The sequence below is a fragment of the Bombina bombina genome, chromosome 4 (assembly GCF_027579735.1).
Source record: "Bombina bombina isolate aBomBom1 chromosome 4, aBomBom1.pri, whole genome shotgun sequence".
Taxonomy (NCBI): Eukaryota; Metazoa; Chordata; class Amphibia; order Anura; family Bombinatoridae; genus Bombina; species Bombina bombina.
This window is the reverse complement of record NC_069502.1, coordinates 649,130,983-649,154,481: the sequence shown is the minus strand read 5'-3', so window position 1 is coordinate 649,154,481 and position 23,499 is coordinate 649,130,983. Positions and strand designations below refer to the sequence as shown.

At 39.1% G+C, this 23,499-nt stretch overlaps 1 protein-coding gene across 6 annotated transcripts in view; it reads right to left on the bottom strand.

Moving 5' to 3' along the window:
* Window positions 1–23,499, bottom strand: part of PTPRK (protein tyrosine phosphatase receptor type K) — an 865,926-nt gene that overhangs the window by 9,282 nt on the left and 833,145 nt on the right. For 3 of the 6 annotated variants that reach the window (XM_053710702.1, XM_053710703.1, XM_053710705.1), the window contains 4 exons: window positions 20,523–20,681; window positions 18,302–18,475; window positions 9,886–10,017; window positions 9,676–9,801 (listed from right to left, as the gene is read on the bottom strand). In XM_053710702.1, coding sequence (XP_053566677.1) covers window positions 9,676–9,801; window positions 9,886–10,017; window positions 18,302–18,475; window positions 20,523–20,681 — 591 coding nt within the window. The remainder of the gene's footprint in view (window positions 1–9,675; window positions 9,802–9,885; window positions 10,018–18,301; window positions 18,476–20,522; window positions 20,682–23,499) is intronic. The other 3 variants (XM_053710704.1, XM_053710706.1, XM_053710707.1) reach the window with 1 other exon arrangement.

Sequence of the window (23,499 nt, the reverse complement as noted above, 5' to 3'; positions counted from 1 at the left end):
CTAAATCTATCCTTTAAGACAGATCTGAAAGTTCTCCATGTCATGGAAAATAGCAAAAGGAATGATGTCCATGGAATACCATCAGACCCATTCCCTCCATCACAGAAAAGTGAAGTTAAATCCAAACTCCCAATCTCCTGGTTGCAAGATGGCTAAGCTTTCCACGGGCCACTAGAGCTTACTGTTGGTCGGACAGAAGAGTGGGGAAAATAAATAAATCCTTGATTTTCTGACCTCTAAAAGACATCTTCTAGAAAAAGAAACAAATAAGGTCCAAGCATACCGCACCTGGTGTTCCCAGGCGGTCTCCCATCCAGGTACTGACCAGACCTAACCCTGCATAACTTCCGAGATCAAACAAAATCGTGTGCATTCGGTGTATTGTGGCAGTAGTTCCAAATAAATTACCCTTGTGGATAGAACAAGGGAACTCTTCTCCAGATTCATTTCCCATCCCCGGAAAAGAAGATTGGACAAGATCTCTTAAAATAGAGTTATCTCAAAGTCAGGATGATACCTGAACTATATATTGTCCAGAAAAACACACTTGCAATATCCCAAGACCTAAAGGTCTGACTGGGATGGCGCAAACTAAGAAAACTAGAGAAGATTCTGATTAAGGAAACAATAAATCTCTCAGGTCTAAGTTCGTTATGAAGAGGCCCACTAGAACTAAAAGAAGAAAGTATACTACTTTGAAGGACAGAATCTGAAATATATGAGGTAAATACCTATATCCCGCTCCCAAACTGGGACTGGAACTGTCACTTCCAGAGATGAAGACCCTGAATCCAGTTCAAGGAATGCCTTTCTTCCTACTTGGATTGCAGATACTCTAGAAAGAGAAATCTGCCCCTGGGAGGAAAACTTAGATTGGACTCCCTATGTCAGAAAGAAAACTAAATTATCTCCCAGAGATCTAAGCTCTCTGATTAAAAGTAGAAAGTTCCCTTCTACTAAAGACACAGTGCATTTCAAGATAGATAGCGACAGGAAATCCTAAAAAGGACATGAAACAGGAAGAAATATCCTCAGATTCTCTATAACAATCCTGTGAACATCTCACAGCTCGTCTAGAACCCTTCCAGAGAGGAAAGAAAAATATAGAACTGCTAAAGTTCACAAAACTCCAAAGGAAAGACAACGATAGGGATCGGTGTCATCCAGTCAGCCAAGACTTCCTGACAATATAAGAGGCTTTGAAGCAAATAACTGAAGGATACCACTTCAGTAACAGATGAAGGAAGTATACTGTCCAGATCTGAGATTTCAGCCTCAGAAACTACCGGCGAATCCTCCTCACTAACTTGGAAGAAGACAAACCTGCATAGCAGCATGTGCAGCAGAAACCCTCTTATCTGAAACTTAAAATGTCCTCTTGCATTTTCCCTGAAGAAAAGGAAAACAGACCAAGCCACAGATACCGCAGAAGATACCTGAGCTTGCAGCTTCTGTAAGCAAATACACTCCTCCAGGAGATTGAGAGGAACCACAGGGCACTGCATGTGAAGCCATATAGGCTTGGGACATAAAAGGAGAAAGCTGTGGCAGTGCCTTAACAGCAACATCCTTGCAGACATGAAGTTCAAACCAATCTGTACATTTAATAGCATTTGCGAAATCAGAGGTAAAGAAAAAATATAAATGTTTAAACCAATTCTTAGTTGAGCAAGCCTTCCCCACAACGTCAGCATCAGTAGAAGGAATTATACTACCTGAATCCGAAATTTCACCCTCAGATGCACCTGAAAATCTTCATCCTCAGACTTCTGAGAGGAAATACTTTTATTAGCCACTTCAGGATCAGAAACCTTACTTACTTACTGTTTCTTTAAATTTCCTTTTGCGTTTTCCCTGCAGTATGTGAAAAAGCAGACAGCGCCTCAGATACCGCAAAAGATACCTGGGCAGCAATATCTTGCAAAATAACTCTAGACAGAGCATGAGAGGAAACGCAGGGCACTGCATGTGCAGATGAATAGGATTGGGACACTTGAGGAGAAAGCTGCGGCACATCTGAAACAGGAGGCTCCTGAACAGCATCCGCCTTAGCTAATGATGGCTCAGGGTCAAAAAGTCTATTTCTATAAGCTAAAGTTCTTTCAATACATGAAGAACAAAAAGGTACTGGACGTTCCAACTGGGCATCAAAACATAAGCTACAGGTAACATCCTGCACAGCCTCCTGATCCATAATACAAAAAGAAGCAAATAATAAAAAAAATAATAACTTATTTTTTAATCTTTTAACAAAGGATATAATACAGAACCAAAAAAGCGTTCTTAAATAAATGTTCCCCTTAAGTTTACCAAATCAAGAAAACATACCCCAGGCAACACTCTATATCTCAGCAGAATTACTGAGGTGCCCTACCTGTCCTGCAACCCGCAGCAAACTAAGGAAAAAAAACAATCCCGTTTACATTCCAGATTTCCAGAGAAGTAAAAACAGCAAGAAACCTTCTAAACAGCAGAGCCATCTGAAATATGGGCACCTCACTATTACAGGAAGTGAAAAAAAGTGCCCAAAAAAACTCATCACAGAATCAGAACCTCCCTAAAAGGGGCAGTCCTACAGCTGACAAAAAAAGCCATTTAAAAAAAAAAATTATTTTTAAACAACTTTCTTGAAAAAAAGGCTTACAAACAAACAACCGCCCCCCCAAAAAAGTACATAATCTGTTACTAAAAACAGTTTGTCATCAATAAAATACTATAAATAAATCCCTGCTACATAGAAAAACAAATTATGTAAGAACTTACCTGATAAATTAATGTCTTTCATATTGGCAGGTAAGTTCTTAAATAAATTATGTTTTCTTTCATGTAATTGGCAAGAGTCCACGAGCAAGTGATGTATGGGATAGCAATACCCAAGATGTAGAACTCCATAGAAGAATCAATAGAGAGGGAGGGATAAAAATAATTACAGCCATTTTCCGCTGAAAAAATTAAATCCACACCCAAAAGAATAAGTTTTTCTCATAAATGCAAAGAAAAAACTTAAAACATAAGCAGATGAATTAAATTGAAACAGCTGCCCGAAGAACTTTTCTACCAAAAACCGTTTCCGAAGGGGCAAATACATCAAAACGGTAGAATTTACTAAATGTGTGCAAAGAATACCAAGTTGCTGCTTTGCAAATCTGATCAACTGAAGCTTCATTCTTAAAAGCCCATGGAGACTGATCTAGTAGAATGAGCTGTGATTCTCTGAGGCGGGGCATGACCAGACTCCAAATAATCCTGATGAATTAAAAGCTTTAACCAAAATGCCAAGGAAATGGCAGAATTGATCTTTCCTAGAACCAGAAAATACAACAAATAGACTAGAAGTCTTCCTGAAATATTTAGTAGCTTCAACATAATATTTCAGAGCTCTTACAACATCCAGAGAATGTAAGGATCTCTCCAAAGAATTCTTAGGATTAGGATACAAAGAGGGAACAACAATTTCCCTATTAATGTTGTTAGAATTCACAACTTTGGGTAGAAATTTAAATGAAGTCCGAAAAACTGCCTTTTCCTGATGGAAAATCAGAAAAGGAGACTCACAAGAAAGAGCAGATAATTTGGAAACTCTTCTAGCAGAAGAGATAGCCAAAAGGAACAATACTTACCAAGAAAGTAGTTTAATATCCAAGGAATGCATAGGCTCAAAAGGAGGAGCCTGTAAAGCCTTCAAAACCAAATTAAGACTCCAAGGAGGAGAAATTGATTTAATGACGGACCAAAGCCTGTACACAACAGTGAATATCAGGAAGCTTAGCAATCTTTCTTTGAAACAAAACAGAAAGAGCAGAGATTTGTCCCTTCAATGAACTTGCAGACAAACCTTTATCCAAACCATCCTCAAAAAACTGTAAAATTCTAGGAATTCTAAAAGAATGCCAGGAGAATTTATGAGAACACCATGAAATATAAGTCGTCCAGACTCGATAATAAATCTTCCTAGAGACAGATTTACGAGCCTGTAACATAGTATCAATCACTGAGTCAGAGAAACATCTATGACTAAGCACCAAGCATTCAATTTCCATACCTTCAAATTTAATGATTTGAGATCCTGATGGAAAAACGGCCCTTGAGACAGAAGGTCTGGTCTTAAAGGAAGTGGCCAAGGTTGGACAAGATCCGCATACCAGAACCTGTGAGGCCATGCTGGTGCTACCAGAAACACAAACGATCGTTCCATGATGATTTTGGAGATCACACTTGGAAGAAGAACTAGAGGCGGGAAGATATTAGCAGGTTGGTAAAACCAAGAAACTCCGCCTGAAAATCCCTGGACCTGGACAGGTACCTGGGAAGTTTCTTGTTTAGATGTAAAGCCATCAGATCTATTTCTGGAAGACTCCACATCTGAACAATCTGAAAAAACACATCTGGATGGACCAACCACTCCCCCGGATGAAAAGTCTGACGGCTGAGATAATGCGCTTCCCAATTGTCTACACCTGGGATATGTACCACAGAAATCAGACAAGAGCTGGATTCCGCCCAAGAAAGTATCCAAGATACTTCTTTCATAGCTAGGGGACTGCGAGCCCCACCCTGATGATCGACATATGCCACAGTTGTGATATTGTCTGTCTGAAAACAAATGAACGGTTCTCTCTTCAACAGAGGCCAAACCTGAAAAGTCCTGAAAATAGAACAGAGTTCTAAAATATTGATTGGTAACCCTGCCTCTTGAGATTTCCAAACCCTTTGTGCTGTCAGAGATCCCCAGACAGCTCCCCAACCTGAAAGACTTGCATCTGTTGTGATCACAGTCCAGGTTGGATGAACAAAAGAGGTCCCTTAAACTATACGATAGTGATCTAACCACAAAGTCTGAGAGAGTCGAACATTGGGATTTAAGAATATTAATTGCGATATCTTTGTATAATGCCTGCACCATTGATTCAGCATACAAAGCTGGAGAGGTCTCATATGAAAACGAGCAAAGGGGATCATGTCCGATGCTGCAGTCATGAGACCTAAAACTTCCATGCACATAGCTACTGAAGGGAATGATTGAGACTAAAGGTTACGACAAGCTAAAACCAATTTTATTAGTCTCTTGTCTGTTAGAGACAGAGTCATGGACACTGAATCTATCTGGAAACCTAAAAAGGTGACCCTTGTCTAAGGAATCAAGGAACTCTGGTAAATTGATCCTCCAACCATGTCTTTGAAGAAACAACACTAGTTGATTCGTGTAAGATTCGGCAGAATGTAAAGACTGAGCTAGTACCAAGATATCGTCCAAAATAAGGAAACACCGCAATACCCTGTTCTCTGATTACAGAGAGTAGGGCACCGAGAACCTTTGAAAAAATTATTGGAGCTGTCGCTAGGCCAAATGGAAGAGCGACCAATTGGTAATGCTTGTCTAGAAAAGAGAATCTCAGAAACCGATAGTGGTCTGGATGAATCGGAATATAAAGATATGCATCCTGTAAGTCTATAGTGGACATATAATGAACAAAAGGCAGAATAGTCCTTATAGTCACCATTTTGAAAGTTGGCACTCTTACAAAACGATTCAAAATTTTCAGATCCAGAACTGGCCTGAATGAATTTTCTTTCTTTGGGACAATGAACACATTTGAATAAAACCCCAGACCCTGTTCCTGGAATGGAACTGGTATGATTACCTCTGAAAAGCTCTAGATCTGAAACACACTTCAGAAAAGCCTGAGCCTTCACTGGATTTACTGGGACGTGTGAGAGAAAACATCTTCTCACAGGAGGTCTTACTCTGAATCCTATTTGATACCCTTGAGAGACAATACTCTGAATCCAATGATTTTGGACAGAATATGCCTAAATGTTTTGGAAAAATTTTAATCTGCCCCCCACCATCTGAGCTGGAATGAGGGCCGCACCTTCATGCAGACTTAGGGGCTGGCTTTGGTTTCTTAAACAGCTTGGATTTATTCCAACTTGAAGAAGGTTTCCAATTGGAACCAGATTCTTTGGGGGAAGGATTGGCTTTCTGTTCCTTATTCTGTTGAAAAGAACAAAAACGATTAGAAGCTTTAGATTTACCCTTAGATCTCTTATCCTGAGGTAAAAAAACTCCCTCCCCCCCAGTAACAGTTGAAATATTCGAATCCAACTGAGAACCAAACAAATTGTTACCTTGGAAAGAAAGAGATAGTAATCTAGACTTAGATACCATGTCAGCATTCTAATATTTGAGCCACAAAATTCTTCTAGCTATAATAGCTAAAGACATAGATCTAACATCAATTTTGATATCAAATAAAATAAATGATGATTATCATGATGAAGCAAGCAAACAATGCTAGACAAATCAGGGTCTGTTTGCTGTTGCGCTAAGCTTACCAACCACAAAGTTGATGCAGCTGCAACATCAGCCATAGAAATGGCAGGCCTGAGAAGATAGCCAGAATATAAATAAGCTTTCCCTAGATAAGATTCAAGTTTCCTATCTAAAGGATACTTAAAGGAAGTACTATCTTCCATAGGGACAGTAGTACATTTAGCAAGAATAGAAATAGCACCATCAACTTTGTGGATTTTTTCCACAAACTCCAATCTAACTGCTGGCAAAGGATACAACTTTTTGAACCTAGAAGAAGGAAAAAAGAAGTACCAGGCCTATTCCATTTCTTTGAAATCATATCAGAAATAGCATCAGGAACTGGAAAAACATGTGGATTAAACACAGGAGGTTTATAAACAGAATTTAAACGTTTACTAGTTTGGATATTGAGGAAACTAGTCCTCTTGATACTAAAAGTAATCAACATCTCTTTTAAAAAGGAACAAATATACTCCATCTTACAGAGATAAGTAGATTTGCCAGTGTCAATGTCTGAGGTAGGATCTTCTGAATTCGATAGATCCTCATCAGAGGAGGATAATTCAGTATGTTGTCGGTCATTCAACATTTCATCAACTCTATGAGAAGTTTTAAAGACCTTTTATGTTTATTAGAAGGCGGAATAGCAGACAAAGCCTTCTGAATCGCATCAGCAATAAAATATATTATATTCACAGGGATATCATGTACATTAGATGTTGAAGGAACAACAGGCATTGTACTAGTACTGATGGATACATTCTCTGCATGTAAAAGCTTATCATGACATCTATTACATACCACAGCTGGAGATATAATCTCTGCTAACTTACAACAGATACACTTATCTTTGGTAGAACTGTTATCAGGCAGCAGGAATCCAACAGTGGTTTCTGAGACAGGATCAGATTGAGACATCTTGCATATGTAAGAGAAAAAAACAACATATAAAGCAAAATGATCAATTTCCTTATATGGCAGATTCAGGAATGTGAAAAAAATGCAAACAGAATAGCCCTGTGAGCATAGAAAAAGGCAAGGAGCATATAGGAAGTTGGGTTTAAATAAATAATTTATTTGGCGCCAAGTATGATGCACAACACAAAACAAAATTTTTTGGCGCTAACAACATCCGGAAATTACGCAACTCGCGTCATGGCAGATGCAAACCTTGTGCAAGGAAACTTAGCATCAACTAAGACGCCGGAAATAACGAATTTGCGTCACCGAACGTACCTTCGCGCCAAAAACATTCTTTGTGCCAAGAATGATGCAATAAATATCAGTATTTTGCGACCTCGTGAGCCTTATTTTTCCTGCGAAAATTAATGAAAAAGCAGTCAATTTGAAGAAAAGACTATACCCCAGGTAAGAAATAATAACTTCCTAAATATATTTTCCCAATTTTGAAACTGATAGTCTGCAAAAGGAAATATACATAAACCTGACTCATGGCAAATATAAGTACAATATATATATATTTGGAACTTTAAATACATAAAGTGCCAAACCATAGCTGAGAGTGTCTTAAGTAATAAAAACATACTTACCGAAAGACACCCATCCACATATAGCAGATAGCCAAACCAGTACTGAAACAGTAACAGTAGAGGTAATGGAATATTGTCGATCTGAAAAGGGAGGTAGGAGATGAACCTCTACGAGCGATAACAGAGAACCTTTGACGAGATTTCCCATGAGGAAAACCATAACATCAATAGGCGATACTCTCTTCACATCCCTCTGACATTCACTGTACTCTGAGAGGAATTGGGCTTCAAAATGCTGAGAAGCGCATATCACAGAAGAAAATCAAGCACAAACTTACTTCACCACCTCCATAGGGAGGCAAAGTTTGTAAAACTGAATTGTGGGTGTGGTGAGGGGTGTATTTATAGGCATTTGGAGGATTGGGAAACTTTGCCCCTCTTGGTAGGATTGTATATCCCATACGTCACTAGCTCATGGACTCTTGCCAATTACATGAAAGAAAATAAAACTGGCACTTACCTCAATATTTATCTGTCCGGCAGCAGGACAGCTCACCTGGTTTGAGAGGATGCCATCCCTCACATGGACCTGTGGAAATACAGAAAAACTAAATAGGGCAGCAAAATGTTTTTGGAAAACGCAGTGAGGATTGTACCCCACAAGTTCCCAGTTGCTTAAAAGTCACCATTGTCCTACTGAAGAGACTGACATGGGCTAAGGCTAGACCCGTTAAAAAGATCAGAGCAAACCTACTCTGCTTTAAAATTTAAAAAAATCTTGATTGTAGATCAGACACCAAAACTTCACCTCCGTGCACCGCAGGCAAAGAGAATTACTGGAGGTTATGGGTAAGGGAAGTGACATATATAGCAGCTTTGCTGTGGTGCTCTTTGCCTCCTCCTGCTGGCCAGGAGTGATATTCCCACTAGTAATTGATGATTCCGTGGACTTACGATATCTTAGGAAAGAAATACAGATAGTGCTGCGTTATACTACAATAATCTTGACAAAGTACTACTCTCAATGTCAAAGGTGTCAATCAAATCCTGTCTCAAACATAACCCCATTTGTCATGGTTAACATTCTGTTTTTTTAAAAGCTTTTACGGTCTCCTGAAATTCTCTCATATAATTTAAAGTCAGCCCCCTTCTGAAGTGGTTTTAGACTTGACTTATGACCTGCATTTCATGGATTAGGTCAGGTCTTTGTTCTTTCTTCTACACAAAAAATAAATCCATTAGCTTTGGGAAGCAATCAGAGTGTCATTCAATTGTTTATAAAAGTCTTGACATGACACATGACAGTAGGGGAATTTCTTAAGGTGGAGTCCACTTGAAATTTTGTGTTGCTGTTTATATAATGAAAGCTTTCATGTCTAAATGTAGTCCCACATCTTATCACATCCATTTAAGGAAAAAAGAAAACAAAATATCATGAATCTAGATTATTTTTGCTTTCCTGTAACTAATTGTCCAGATTTAATGAACAGTCACTGAAAGTATATGTCAAGTCATTAAGCATGTATTCCTGTTTAGAACACTGGTCTGACTTCATTATTTACAGTAAAATAAGATACTAATTTAGATATTCGAATCATAGAGAGCTGGAGAGATGTCATAAGCATGTAAGATGCTTGCTGTCTTATCAGCATAATTCAGTTAGTCTGATTATTAGATACAAACAATAGTACACCAGAAATTGATTAAGATAAGGGAGGGGAGAGTTAACAGGACAAGGGAGGGACAGTTCTACTTTTTCTCACATAAACATGGTCAAAAAGTGTTGATTTAATATGAATGGTAATGAGTTAAATACAGTTTTTTTATTTTATTAAGTGCTACTACACAGTTGCCCAAGTCATCGCTTACCCTGGTCAGGTTGCATATTCTAAAAATTCTGTTTATGACATCACAATCCATTGAACAAGACATGCATTCCACTTGGATGGGGCCGTACCTCAGCATCCCTTCCTCAGGCCAATACTGCGGACATCCCTATATAGGGAAAATATTATATAAATGTGTGGTCTTATGGTATTAGGTTTAAAATAAACATACAAACGATACACTAAAATGTACCTGTGTCAAGTCGACTTCATTCAGCATCACTAAAGATGTACAGCCATAATCATATACCAGTCTCCAAAAATCTTTCACAGTGTTTGGCAGTGGATGCTGTGTGACAATGAAGGCAGCTGGCTGTCTATAACTCTGCAAACAAATTTAAAAAAGGAAAGTGTGAATTTAGCTGTACTCATATGAATAAAAAGTGTGTGTGTAAATAAAATTAATTGTAGACTTGACATTTTAATGCATGTATACAATTTTAGTGACATTGTCTAAAGATATTTAAAAACACTAGCACGCAAACACGATGGCATATTCTCAAGGGTGCTAACCCGACATGAAAAAATGAATATTTCACATTCCAATTTTCTTCACAAAGTTCTATTTATTCATAAATACATATTTCTACATTTAATCTGATGGTATTTTGATACACTATATATCTATACCTATATTTTTTTAAATGTTGTTGTATTTTGCCCGGAATCAACTGCACCCAGCAGTGATTCAAACCTTCTCCCAGCTGATGAGTAGCAATAACTACTGGGATGGCTATGAATCACTGCACTAACCCTAGCTAAGCTTATAAGCTGTGTGAACAGCAATGCTTTGGCGTAAAGGGAATTCGCTGAAAAGCACACTTGAAGTAAAAAGGTGTGTCATTGTGAACCTAATTTGCATATATTACCCAGAATCCTTTGCGGCGTTGGAAACAATGTAATTCAGAGGTTTTCTATGGGAAAAACAAGCCTTCTGGACTGTCTAGATTTGTTAATGAACTACACAATGAGTTATTTTCTCTATATTTTGTGCGTAGTGGAGGATTTGAACTCACCTTTTACCTCCTCCTAATTTTAAATGTTGTTGTATATAGGTATAGATATATGCAAATATATATAGGAATATCTATTTAAAAAATACATAGAACATGTTCTGCAATGTGAAGAACATTGGAATGTGAAATATTTGCAGTAAATACACAGTATAAATATGAATATTGCATAAATATGCTTTTACTTGTTTTCAGCTACTTGACTGCAAAGGGCTCCAAAACTATTATATTTTTTCTAACACCTGAGACCTGATATCTTTGAGCCCTTATAACTTTTGTGCTATTTTTTAATTTTTTTTTTTTTTTTATTAGTGTTATGAGTGTAGCTGTACTTTGTAATGTATTTTTGATGTGTTTTGTGACACTTTTTTATTTTGCAAAACAGGTAACCAGAGCTCTGAGGACACGGTAATCATTCTAGCGCTAACAGGGATTGTGCTCACTCATTCAAGTTTACTTTCAACTTGTAAATCTGATGCGCGCAAACACCCGCGATGAACCCCTTTTTTCTTGCGCGTTACCGTTGACGCGCCACTCGCAATCTGGCCCTTATTGTGTAAAGTCCCTTTAAATACTCTAACAAAGAATATCAAGAAACTTAAAATTGACAGTTTAACTAAAATAGAAATGCATACTCTATTCGGTGCATTTAGTTTCCATTTTAAATTACTGTCCCTTTCTCCAACATAGGTGTGTCCGGTCCACGGCGTCATCCTTACTTGTGGGATATTCTCCTCCCCAACAGGAAATGGCAAAGAGCCCAGCAAAGCTGGTCACATGATCCCTCCTAGGCTCCGCCTACCCCAGTCATTCTCTTTGCCGTTGTACAGGCAACATCTCCACGGAGATGGCTTAGAGTTTTTTAGTGTTTAACTGTAGTTTTTATTATTCAATCAAGAGTTTGTTATTTTAAAATAGTGCTGGTATGTACTATTTACTCTGAAACAGAAAAGAGATGAAGATTTCTGTTTGTATGAGGAAAATGATTTTAGCAACCGTTACTAAAATCCATGGCTGTTCCACACAGGACTGTTGAGAGGAATTAACTTCAGTTGGGGGAACAGTGAGCAGTCTTTTGCTGCTTGAGGTATGACACATTCTAACAAGACGATGTAATGCTGGAAGCTGTCATTTTCCCTATGGGATCCGGTAAGCCATTTTATTCACACAGTAAATAAGGGCTTCACAAGGGCTTATTAAGACTGTAGACATTTTCTGGGCTAAATCGATCATATTTACACATATTTAGCCTTGAGGAATCATTTAATCTGGGTATTTTTTGTAAAATAATATCGGCAGGCACTGTTTTAGACACTTTATTCTATTGGGGCTTTCCCTAATCATAGTCAGAGCCTCATTTTCGCGCCGGTATGGCGCACTTGTTTTTGAGAACAGCATGACATGCAGCTGCATGTGTGTGGAGCTCTGATACATAGAAAAGTCTTTCTGAAGGCATTATTTGGTATCGTATTCCCCTTTGGGCTTGGTTGGGTCTCAGCAAAGCAGATTCCAGGGACTGTAAAGGGGTTAAATATAAAAACGGCTCCGGTTCCGTTATTTTAAGGGTTAAAGCTTCCAAATTTGGTGTGCAATACTTTTAAGGCTTTAAGACACTGTGGTGAAATTTTGGTGAATTTTGAACAATTCCTTCATACTTTTTCGCAATTGCAGTAATAAAGTGTGTTCAGTTTAAAATTTAAAGTGACAGTAACGGTTTTATTTTAAAACGTTTTTTGTGCTTTGTTATCAAGTTTATGCCTGTTTAACATGTCTGAACTACCAGATAGATTGTGTTCTGACTGTGGGGAAGCCAAGGTTCCTTCTCATTTAAATAGATGTGATTTATGTCATAAAAAATTTAGTAAAAATGATGCCCAAGATGATTCCTCAAGTGAGGGGAGTAAGCATGGTACTGCATCATCCCCTCCTTCGTCTACACCAGTTTTGCCCATACAGGAGGCCCCTAGTACATCTAGCGCGCCAATACTCCTTACTATGCAACAATTAACGGCTGTAATGGATAATTCTATCAAAACATTTTAGCCAATATGCCCACTTATCAGCGAAAGCGCGACTGCTCTGTTTTAGAAAATACTGAAGAGCATGAGGACGCTGATGATATTGTTTCTGAAGGGCCCCTACACCAGTCTGAGGGGGCCAGGGAGGTTTTGTCTGAGGGAGAAATTTCAGATTCAGGAAAAATTTCTCAACAAGCTGAACCTGATGTGATTACTTTTAAATTTAAGTTGGAACATCTCCGCGCTCTGCTTAAGGAGGTGTTATCCAATTTCGATGATTGTGATTATCTGGTCATTCCAGAAACACTATGTAAAATGGACAAGTTCCTAGAGGCCCCGGGGCCCCCCGAAGCTTTTCCTATACTCAAGCGCGTGGCGTACATTGTTAATAAAGAATGGGACAGGCCCGGTGTACCTTTCGTACCTCCCCCCATATTTAAAAAATTGTTTCCTATAGTCGACCCCAGAAAGGACTTATGGCAGACAGTCCCCAAGGTCGAGGGGGCGGTTTCTACTCTAAACAAGCGCACCACTATACCCATAGAAGATAGTTGTGCTTTCCAAGATCCTATGGATAAAAAATTAGAAGGTTTGCTAAAAAAGAGTTTGTTCAGCAAGGTTACCTTCTACAACCAATTGCATGCATTGTCCCTGTCACTACAGCCGCGTGTTTCTGGTGCGATGAGCTAGAAAAGGCGATTATTAGTAATTCTTCTTCTTATGAGGAGATTATGGACAGAATTCGTGCTCTTAAATTGGCTAATTCTTTCACCCTATACGCCACCTTGCAATTGGCTAGGTTAGCGGCGAAAAATTCTGGGTTTGCTATTGTGGCGCGCAGAGCGCTTTGGTTAAAATCTTGGTCAGCGGATGCGTCTTCCAAGAACAAATTGTTTGACATTCCTTTCAAGGGGAAAACACTGTTTGGCCCTGACTTGTAAGAGTTTATCTCTGATATCACTGGGGGCAAGGGCCATGCCCTTCCTCAGAATAGGTCTTTCAAGGCCAAAAATAAACCTAATTTTCGTCCCTTTCGCAGAAACGGACCAGCCCCAAGTGCTACGTCCTCTAAGCAGGAGGGTAATACTTCTCAAGCCAATCCAGCCTGGAGACCAAGGCAAGGCTGGAACAAAGGAAAGCAGGCCAAGAAACCTGCCACTGCTCCCAAGACAGCATGAGATGCGGGCCCCCGATCCGGGACCGGATTTGGTGGGGGGCAGACTCTCTCTCTTCACTCAGGCTTGGGCAACAGATGTTCTGGATCCTTGGGCGCTAGAAATAGTCTTCCAAGGTTATCTTCTGGAAGTGATTCATCCTGTTCCATTAAAAGAACGAGGGATGGGGTTCTACTCCAATCTGTTCGTAGTTCCCAAAAAAGAGGGAACGTTCAGACCAATCTTAGATCTCAAGATCCTGAACAAGTTTCTCAAGGTTCCATCGTCCAAAATGGAAACCATTCGAACAATCCTTCCATCCAGGAAGGTCAATTCTTGACCACGGTGGATTTAAAGGATGCGTATCTACATATTCCTGTCCACAAGGAACATCATCGGTTCCTAAGGTTCTCATTCCTGGACAAGCATTACCAGTTCGTGGCGCTTCCTTTCGGATTAGCCACTGTTCCAAGGATTTTCACAAAGGTACTAGGGTCCCTTCTGGCGGTGCTAAGACCAAGGGGCATTGCTGTAGTACCTTACTTGGACGACATTCTGATTCAAGCGTCGTCCCTTCCTCAAGCAAAGGCTCACAAGGACATAGTCCTGGCCTTTCTCGGATCTCACGGATGGTAAGTGAACGTGGAAAAGAGTTCTCTATCTCCGTCGACAAGAGTTCCCTTCTTGGGGACAATAATAGACTCCTTAGAAATGAGGATTTTTCTGACAGAGACCAGAAAAACAAAACTTCTAAACTCTTGTCGGATACTTCCTTCCGTTCCTCTTCCTTCCATAGCGCAGCGCATGGAAGTGATAGGTTTGATGGTAGCGGCAATGGACATAGTTCCTTTTGCGCGCATTCATCTAAGACCATTTCAATTGTGTATGCTCAGTCAGTGGAATGGGGACTATACAGACTTGTCTCCGAAGATACAAGTACATCAGAGGACCAGAGACTCACTCCGTTGGTGGCTGTCCCTGGACAACCTGTCGCAAGGGGTGACCTCCCGCAGACCAGAGTGGGTCATTGTCACGACCGACGCCAGTCTGATGGGCTGGGGCGCGGTCTGGGGATCCCTGAAAGCTCAGGGTCTTTGATCTCGGGAAGAATCTCTTCTACCGATAAATATTCTGGAACTGAGAGCGATATTCAATGCTCTCAAGGCTTGGCCTCAGCTAGCGAGGGCCAAGTTCATACGGTTTCAATCAGACAACATGACGACTGTTGCGTACATCAACCATCAGGGGGGAATAAGGAGTTCCCTGGCGATGGAAGAAGTGACCAAAATCATTCAATGGGCGGAGACTCGATCCTGCCACCTGTCTGCAATCCACATCCCAGGAGTGGAAACTTGGGAAGCGGATTTTCTGATTCGTCAGACATTGCATCCGGGGGTGTGGGAACTCCATCCGGAAATCTTTGCCCAAATCACTCAACTGTGGGGCATTCCAGACATGGATCTGATGGCCTCTCGTCAGAACTTCAAGGTTCCTTGCTACGGGTCCAGATCCAGGGATCCCAAGGCGACTCTAGTAGATGCACTAGTAGCACCTTGGACCTTCAACCTAGCTTATGTATTCCCGCCGTTTCCTCTCATCCCCAGGCTGGTAGCCAGGATCAATCAGGAGAGGGCGTAGGTGATCTTGATAGCTCCTGCGTAACCACGCAGGACTTGGTAGGCAGATCTGGTGAATATGTCATCGGCTCCACCATGGAAGCTACCTTTGAGACGAGACCTTCTTGTTCAAGGTCCGTTCGAACATCCGAATCTGGTCCTACTCCAGCTGACTGCTTGGAGATTGAACGCTTGATCTTATCAAAGCGAGGGTTCTCAGATTCTGTTATTGATACTCTTGTTCAGGCCAGAAAGCCTGTAACTAGGAAAATTTACCACAAAATATGGAAAAAATATATCTGTTGGTGTGAATCTAAAGGATTCCCTTGGGACAAGGTAAAGATTCCTAGGATTCTATCCTTTCTTCAAGAAGGATTGGAGAAAGGATTATCTGCAAGTTCCTTGAAGGGACAGATTTCTGCCTTGTCTGTGTTACTTCACAAAGAGCTGGCAGCTGTGCCAGATGTTCAAGCCTTTGTTCAGGCTCTGGTTAGAATCAAGCCTGTTTACAAACCTTTGACTCCTCCTTGGAGTCTCAACTTAGTTCTTTCAGTTCTTCAGGGGGTTCCGTTTGAACCCTTACATTCCGTTGATATTAAGTTATTATCTTGGAAAGTTTTGTTTTTGGCTGCAATTTCTTCCGCTAGAAGAGTTTCAGAATTATCTGCTCTGCAGTGTTCTCCTCCTTATCTGGTGTTCCATGCAGATAAGGTGGTTTTACGTACTAAACCTGGTTTTCTTCCAAAAGTTGTTTCTAACAAAAACATTAACCAGGAGATAGTCGTGCCTTCTTTGTGTCCGAAACCAGTTTCGAAGAAGGAACGTTTGTTGCACAATTTGGATGTTGTTCGCGCTCTAAAATTCTATTTAGATGCTACAAAGGATTTTAGACAAACATCTTCCTTGTTTGTTGTTTATTCTGGTAACAGGAGAGGTCAAAAAGCAACTTCTACCTCTCTCTCTTTTTGGATTAAAAGCATCATCAGATTGGCTTACGAGACTGCCGGACGGCAGCCTCCTGAAAGAATCACAGCTCATTCCACTAGGGCTGTGGCTTCCACATGGGCCTTCAAGAACGAGGCTTCTGTTGATCAGATATGTAGGGCAGCGACTTGGTCTTCACTGCACACTTTTACCAAATTTTACAAGTTTGATACTTTTGCTTCTTCTGAGGCTATTTTTTGGGAGAAAGGTTTTGCAAGCCGTGGTGCCTTCCATTTAGGTGACCTGATTTGCTCCCTCCCTTCATCCGTGTCCTAAAGCTTTGGTATTGGTTCCCACAAGTAAGGATGACGCCGTGGACCGGACACACCTATGTTGGAGAAAACAGAATTTATGTTTACCTGATAAATTACTTTCTCCAACGGTGTGTCCGGTCCACGGCCCGCCCTGGTTTTTTAATCAGGTCTGATAATTTATTTTCTTTAACTACAGTCACCACGGTATCATATGGTTTCTCCTATGCAAATATTCCTCCTTAACGTCGGTCGAATGACTGGGGTAGGCGGAGCCTAGGAGGGATCATGTGACCAGCTTTGCTGGGCTCTTTGCCATTTCCTGTTGGGGAGGAGAATATCCCACAAGTAAGGATGACGCCGTGGACCGGACACACCGTTGGAGAAAGTAATTTATCAGGTAAACATAAATTCTGTTTTTTATTAAATCTAAAAATACAAGTTCCTAAACCTTGGCATATTTAATAAACAATTGCAGGCTATAGGGCTCTATTTATCAACTGCAGGACCGGCTCCGAAGCTGCTTTTGCAATTTGATAAATAGAGCCCTATAAGTCAACTTAAGACCCATTTGTATACACATAAAGGAGATAAGAAGTTAATGAAAGCAACTGAATGATGGTAAACTGAATATGCTCAAAATATAGGTTTGCATGTGTTACAAGAACCAGCAGCCCTGCTATCAATACTAGAAGCTACTTAATGCACACAAACTGAATAATGACAGCACATTATGCTTACCAAGTGAAACAAGCATTCAAAAATTCTCTTGAATCTAATGCAAAACCCTTGCCTGCTGCAGCCCATTAAATGTCTGTATTCATTAATTATGCACTATGATGAAAGTGTGAGTTCCTAATCTGCCAAGTAATAAAAGCCATGAGATGTGATGCCTGTACTTTGTGTCATGCAAACACAGATACACTAGGCTGTTATTTGCTGATTAGCTGTTGCCTTACAAAAAGATGTCAGGGTTGCTAAGGATTTCTAAGCCTTTCCCGAAACTTTTTTATGCTTTCCTAATAAAAACAACTCGACCCAGTTCTCTCAGCCCGTGGTGTAACAAGTAATAAGCATTAGCAGCACAGCTTGAATCATCAAGAAGCTTTCCTATAAATGATATCTGGCCACTGAAGTGAGCAGATGTGAAGTACAAATCTCAAAGCAGCCAACATAAGAAATTGAGCAGGCCACATAACAGCTAAGCGGCATCTGGGAGGAATGGAACACTTGTAAAATGTAACAGAGCAGTGTGGCCTCCGTGCTTAACTCATACCCACAGAGTGTATCTTGATAACCTTGAACGCATCTAGGCGGTCCATTAACATCCAGAGTGAAAATAAATGGACCATGTGAAGCTATCATTCCCACTAGACATGAACCCTGAAAATGACAAACAACTTGCCAATATTTCACAGGAATCCAATTTTAGTGAAAGACAACAGGCCTTTAATTACTGCTCATTAACTTTCTGTTTGTTTTGAAATATTTGCAGCAGCAAGACATCAATCACCCTGTATCAGCTCTAACTCATGTCCTTCAAACACATCATACAAGAAAAGTGGACGCTTACATCCACAAGTGCTGCATTGACGTAATTGCTGCTCTCCCCGTCTATGGTAATTAAGAAGGGAAGGCATCTGTCCGGTGGCAGCATGTCCATGAAACGGTTCTTCTCATGGTTTCTTGGCAGGCAGGCTATACTGCAGTCTTCAGCTTGTAGTCGAGGTGTCACAGAATTTAGGGTCTGTGGGAAAAATACATAGTTTAAGTAATTCTACAATAATCATGACGACACATGCAGCAGATTCTAAGTGCTACTGCAGGAGTCAAGGTTGTTTACAATTAATAGCCTACATACCTACGGGTGCAGAGAGCCCTTTAAAGCAAGAATCAGAGAACGTTAGTTACGAAAATCAAAGATTAAGAGAGAAGATAGTAATTGCCCAGTAGGGTACAACAACATGTATATGAATGAAGCACACAAATATATGTTCATGCATGTTTATTGTTAATCAAATATTCATTTAATTTAAAAAAGAAAGCAAAGGGCGATGTTGCACAGGGTAATTCCTAATCAGGTGTGTTGTAATTCTACATGTTCCATGTTAGTAAAGGTCATACAAAATTCATAAAGTAAAGGAACACAAAATATTTTGGACACACAAAAGAGAATATCAAATATAACTGTAAATTAGGAAAACAGCCACTGTAGAAAGAAAAAAGAAAAAAAGCAATGATGATACAAAACTTCATGTTTAGTGAAAGGTGAATAGCAAAAAGAAACACCATTTCCAATATGTTTTAAATGTATGCTTATGGGTTTTTAAGCAGCGCTAGTATTTTTTTGTTCCCCTGATGTTTAATATATATTATATATATATATATATATATATATAAAGCAACAAACAGAAGAGCACTCCAAAGGTCTTGCAAATTTCAGTCACTTTTTTTTTTAAATTTGCAAGACCTTTGGAGTGCTCTTCTGTTGGTTGCTTTATCTGTATTTATGAGCAGCACCCAAGGAGGTTTATGGTTGAAAATCTGGAGTGCACATTGTTTGGATTTTATATATATATTTTAATTATTTTTTTGGTTTAATGATGTCCATTTAATACACTGCTGTAAACATTTTCAGTTTCCTATCCCCTCCCACCAGTTTTTTCAGGTACTACTATAAAATGTTAAACCAGTCAAGAAACTTATATATTCAAAATATTAAGTCACATATTTTAGTGCTAGCAATTTTGAAGAGGCAAACAATTTTGGTCATATTTTGGTTAGTCTTGCCACCATTCTGGTGTCACCAGGTCAGGCCCAGAAATGGGTATTATATCCCACGTCACCAGCCATTATCCCAATGTCCAGCTTTCCAATGCCTTTGCCTTTTTTCTTTTTTACTATTATGTGTGCATTAAAGTCAGTTATTTTGGTTGAACTCACTGAACTTTCTTGCAAAGGAGTTAAAGGGACAGTTTACTCAAAAACTTTCTCCCCTTTAATTTGTTCCCAATGATCCACTTTACCTGCTGGAGTGTATTAAATTGTTTACAAGTAGCTCCTTTACCCTTATATTGGCATCTGAAATTGTTAATTTAGCATGTGGTATCCCCACCTATTCTGAAAGTTTGTGGCCGCGCGTACCAGCTATAGATAAGCTTTGTAAACACAGCCAGCAGAAGAAATTACACTCCCAGTGTGATAAAGCAGAGATAAGGTAATAAAATGTTGATTTTCCATTGTTCTCTCAAAGTACTGGTGATTGTTTTAAGGACAGATATAAGATAAAGAAGCAGGTATATGTGCACAATGTGATACAGTAATGAGATCGGATTATACCTACAAGCTCAACCCATTTTATTAGGCTGTGGCTTCAAAACACAAAATCAGAGCTTTAATATACAGAAATAAACCTTAAAAAGCTAATTTTTTAAATTTTTTACTCTGCAGTTGGTAAAAAAAGCAATTGTAAACACATTAAGGGAAAAACTATTTTACAGTATACTGTCCCTTTAAATGAATAATCTGTCTCCAGCAAACAGGAGTTTTTGTTTTATATATGGTACTGGCAGCTACGAGGATGAGGGGTTAAAATGGCTAATCTGCATGTGTTACTTTCAGAGACGGAGATTAAAATAAATTATATTTTTGTTACTGGCAGCTGGAATTTAGTTAATTTAATTTCATTGGCTTCCCAAGGACCTCATTGTAACAGCAGAATGATAATAAAACGTAAGAACTTGGACAATATTTTATTATGTAATGTAAATCATATTAAAAAAAAAGGCGCTTACTGCTAATACCTGGAATTCATCTTTAAGATGTGACGAGTTGGTCTGAGAGTCTATCCTAATCATGTCAAAATATGCAGCTTTATATTCACAGACAGGGATGGCAGTCTCTCCACACAAGCATGCTTCTAAGATTGCATCATGAATAAAAATATACTGCTCCTACAAAAGAAATTATACAAAGCAGGGAGTTGTGATTATATTGCTCATAATAAAAATAAAAAAAAACATCGATTCACAGAAGAGGTCTTTTTCCTTTGTGTTTCACAACATTTGTGAATAGTTGGCAATTTACCTTTTGAATTATCACTTATAATGAGATACTAGGCGATAAACCTGCCCAGAGGGCAGTCTATGTTTAAAAAAATACAAACCCCCAAGCTAAAGTTATATAAAAAAAAAGAAGTAAAATTACAGAAATAAAATAAAGCGATCCAAAATAAAAAATGTAAACCTAAACTAATACCCCTATGAAAAAAATCCACCCAAAATAAAAACACCCCCTGATCTAATACTAAACTACCAATAGCCCTTAAAAAGTTAAACAGCTCTTTTACTTAAAAAAAATACAAATTACCCCCTAACAGTAATATTCCTAACCAACCCTCCCAAAATAAAAAAACCTAACACTCAAAAAACCTAAGCTATCTATTGCCCCTAAAGGGGCATTTATAAGGGCATTGCCCTTAAAAGGGCATTCAGCTCTTTTACTGCCCCTAAAAGGGCAATCAGGTCTTTTACAGCCTATTAAATCCCTAATATTAAAAAAAAAATATATATATATCCTAAAACTAAGCCCCAAATAGGTACTCACTGTTCCTGAAGTCCGGCGGTGAAGGTCTTCTTCCAGGCGGCGCCATCATTTTCTATCTACATCAGGAGCGAAGGCGGTGCAGAGTGGTCTTCCCCGATGAGCGGATCTGTAACGGCAGTCCTCAGCGATCTCAGGCGTACATTGAAAATTGAATGCAAGGTACTGCATTCAATTTGGGGTAACTTTCATTCCTATTAAGTGAAAAATTGAAATCAGCCATCAGGATTAGAGCTGTTGAAATCAGCCAATAAGATTTCAATATCTGTCAACCTATTGGCTGATTTCAAAATTTCAGTCAATAGGAATGCAAGGTACCCCAATAAATATTGGGTACCTTACATTCAATCTTGAGTGTACGACGGACGATCGCATTAAGAGAAGCCTTCACACCACTGAGGATCCGTGCATCGGGGAAGCCTTCGCTCCGGATGAAGATAGAAGATGATGGAGCTGCCTGGAAGAAGACCTTTTTCGCCGGACTTCAGGAACAACGAGTACCTATTTGGGGTTTAGTTTTAGGATTTTTTTTTTATTTTTAAGATTAGGGATTTAATGGGCTGTAAAAGAGCTGAATGCCCATACAAATGCCCCTTTAGGGGCAATGGGTAGTTTAGGTTTTTTTATTTTGGGGGTTTGGTGGGTGGGGTTTTTTTTACTGTTAGGGGGGACTTAGCATTTTTTAAATGTAAAAGAGCTTTTAACTTTTGCTAGTTTAGTTTAGGGGGTGTTTTTTATTTTGGGGAGGCTTTTTTTTTTTCATAGTGATTAGATTTAATTTTTTTTAATTGTTGATAATTTTTTCTGTAATTTTAGAGTTTTTATTTTTTGTAATGTTAGATAATTTTTTTGTAATTTAATGTTAGGTTTTATTTAAGTGTAACTTCGTATTGGCGTTAATTTAGGGGGCGTTAGGTTAGGGGGCTTAGTAATTAAATTAGTTATTTGGCGGTTTAGGGGTTAATAGATTAATAAGGTTTATTGGGATATGGGGGGTGGGCGGTTTATGAGTTAATATTTTGATTATGTTATTTGTGGATTAGGGGTTAATTACATTATTATTTTGCGATTTCGGTGTTTGTTAATACTTCGTGCGCGCAGTTTTAGGTTTTTTTTTTTATACTTTGTGCGGGCAGTTTATTTTTATTTCTTGCGGGCGGTTACGTGTTTTTTTCCTTGTTTCGTGCGGGTGAATGCATGTTTTTTTAAAGGCTTCATTAGCCTATGCTGCATCCAGGTGGAATCTTTTGGCTGCCTCGTGCAGCCAACATTCCTTTGAGGATGCGTGTGCAACTGGTGACGGATGCGTTACAAACACGATTATAGTATAGATGTTTACAACAGGTAGAATTAATTTATCCATCTGTTAGAAAAACTGTTTGAATAAAAAAAAATATTTCAAACTATAGGTCATTCCAATCCACAAGAAAAAATGTATTTGCATGGTTTCTTTTTACTCAGCACTGTGAAAAAACACTACCGCTATTCAAATCCATTAAAACATACTTTTCACATGGCATCTCACATACTTTTTGGATTTAACTAGTTCATCAGTCTTGTGCTCTTTAAAACTCATTTTAGTCTGTGTCAAACATTTTTTTGGGGGGGGCCTGTCAACTCCCACATTTAGTTCATCCTTTCAAGGCACAATTTTCTTTATACTAAGCTGTAAAATATCCAGCGCACACTTTCAAAACATTTAACATACACATATAGATTACTATCATCAGGGAGTTTGTTCTTGATTGCAGTTAAAGAGACAAGTCAAAATAAAAGTTTCATGATTTACAATTCAAATAAAAAATACTTGTAAAATGTACATACATACATATATATATATATATATATATATATATATCATACACACAAATATAGTCATCCCCCGCATCAGCAAATCCACAGCAGGCGGAAGATCCTTCTCCCATATGACAGCAAAGACATGGAACACCATACCGCTGCACCTCAGACAATCCACCACCTCCCTTACAAAGTTCAGAAAGGACCTCAAAACCTGGCTCTTCGACTGAACGCCCATCCCCCCCCCCCCCCCGCTTTCCCTTAGCGCTTAGAGACCCTCACAGGTTATTAGTTTGCGCTCTATAAGTACCCGATATATATATATGTATATATATATATATATATATATATACACACACACACATATATATA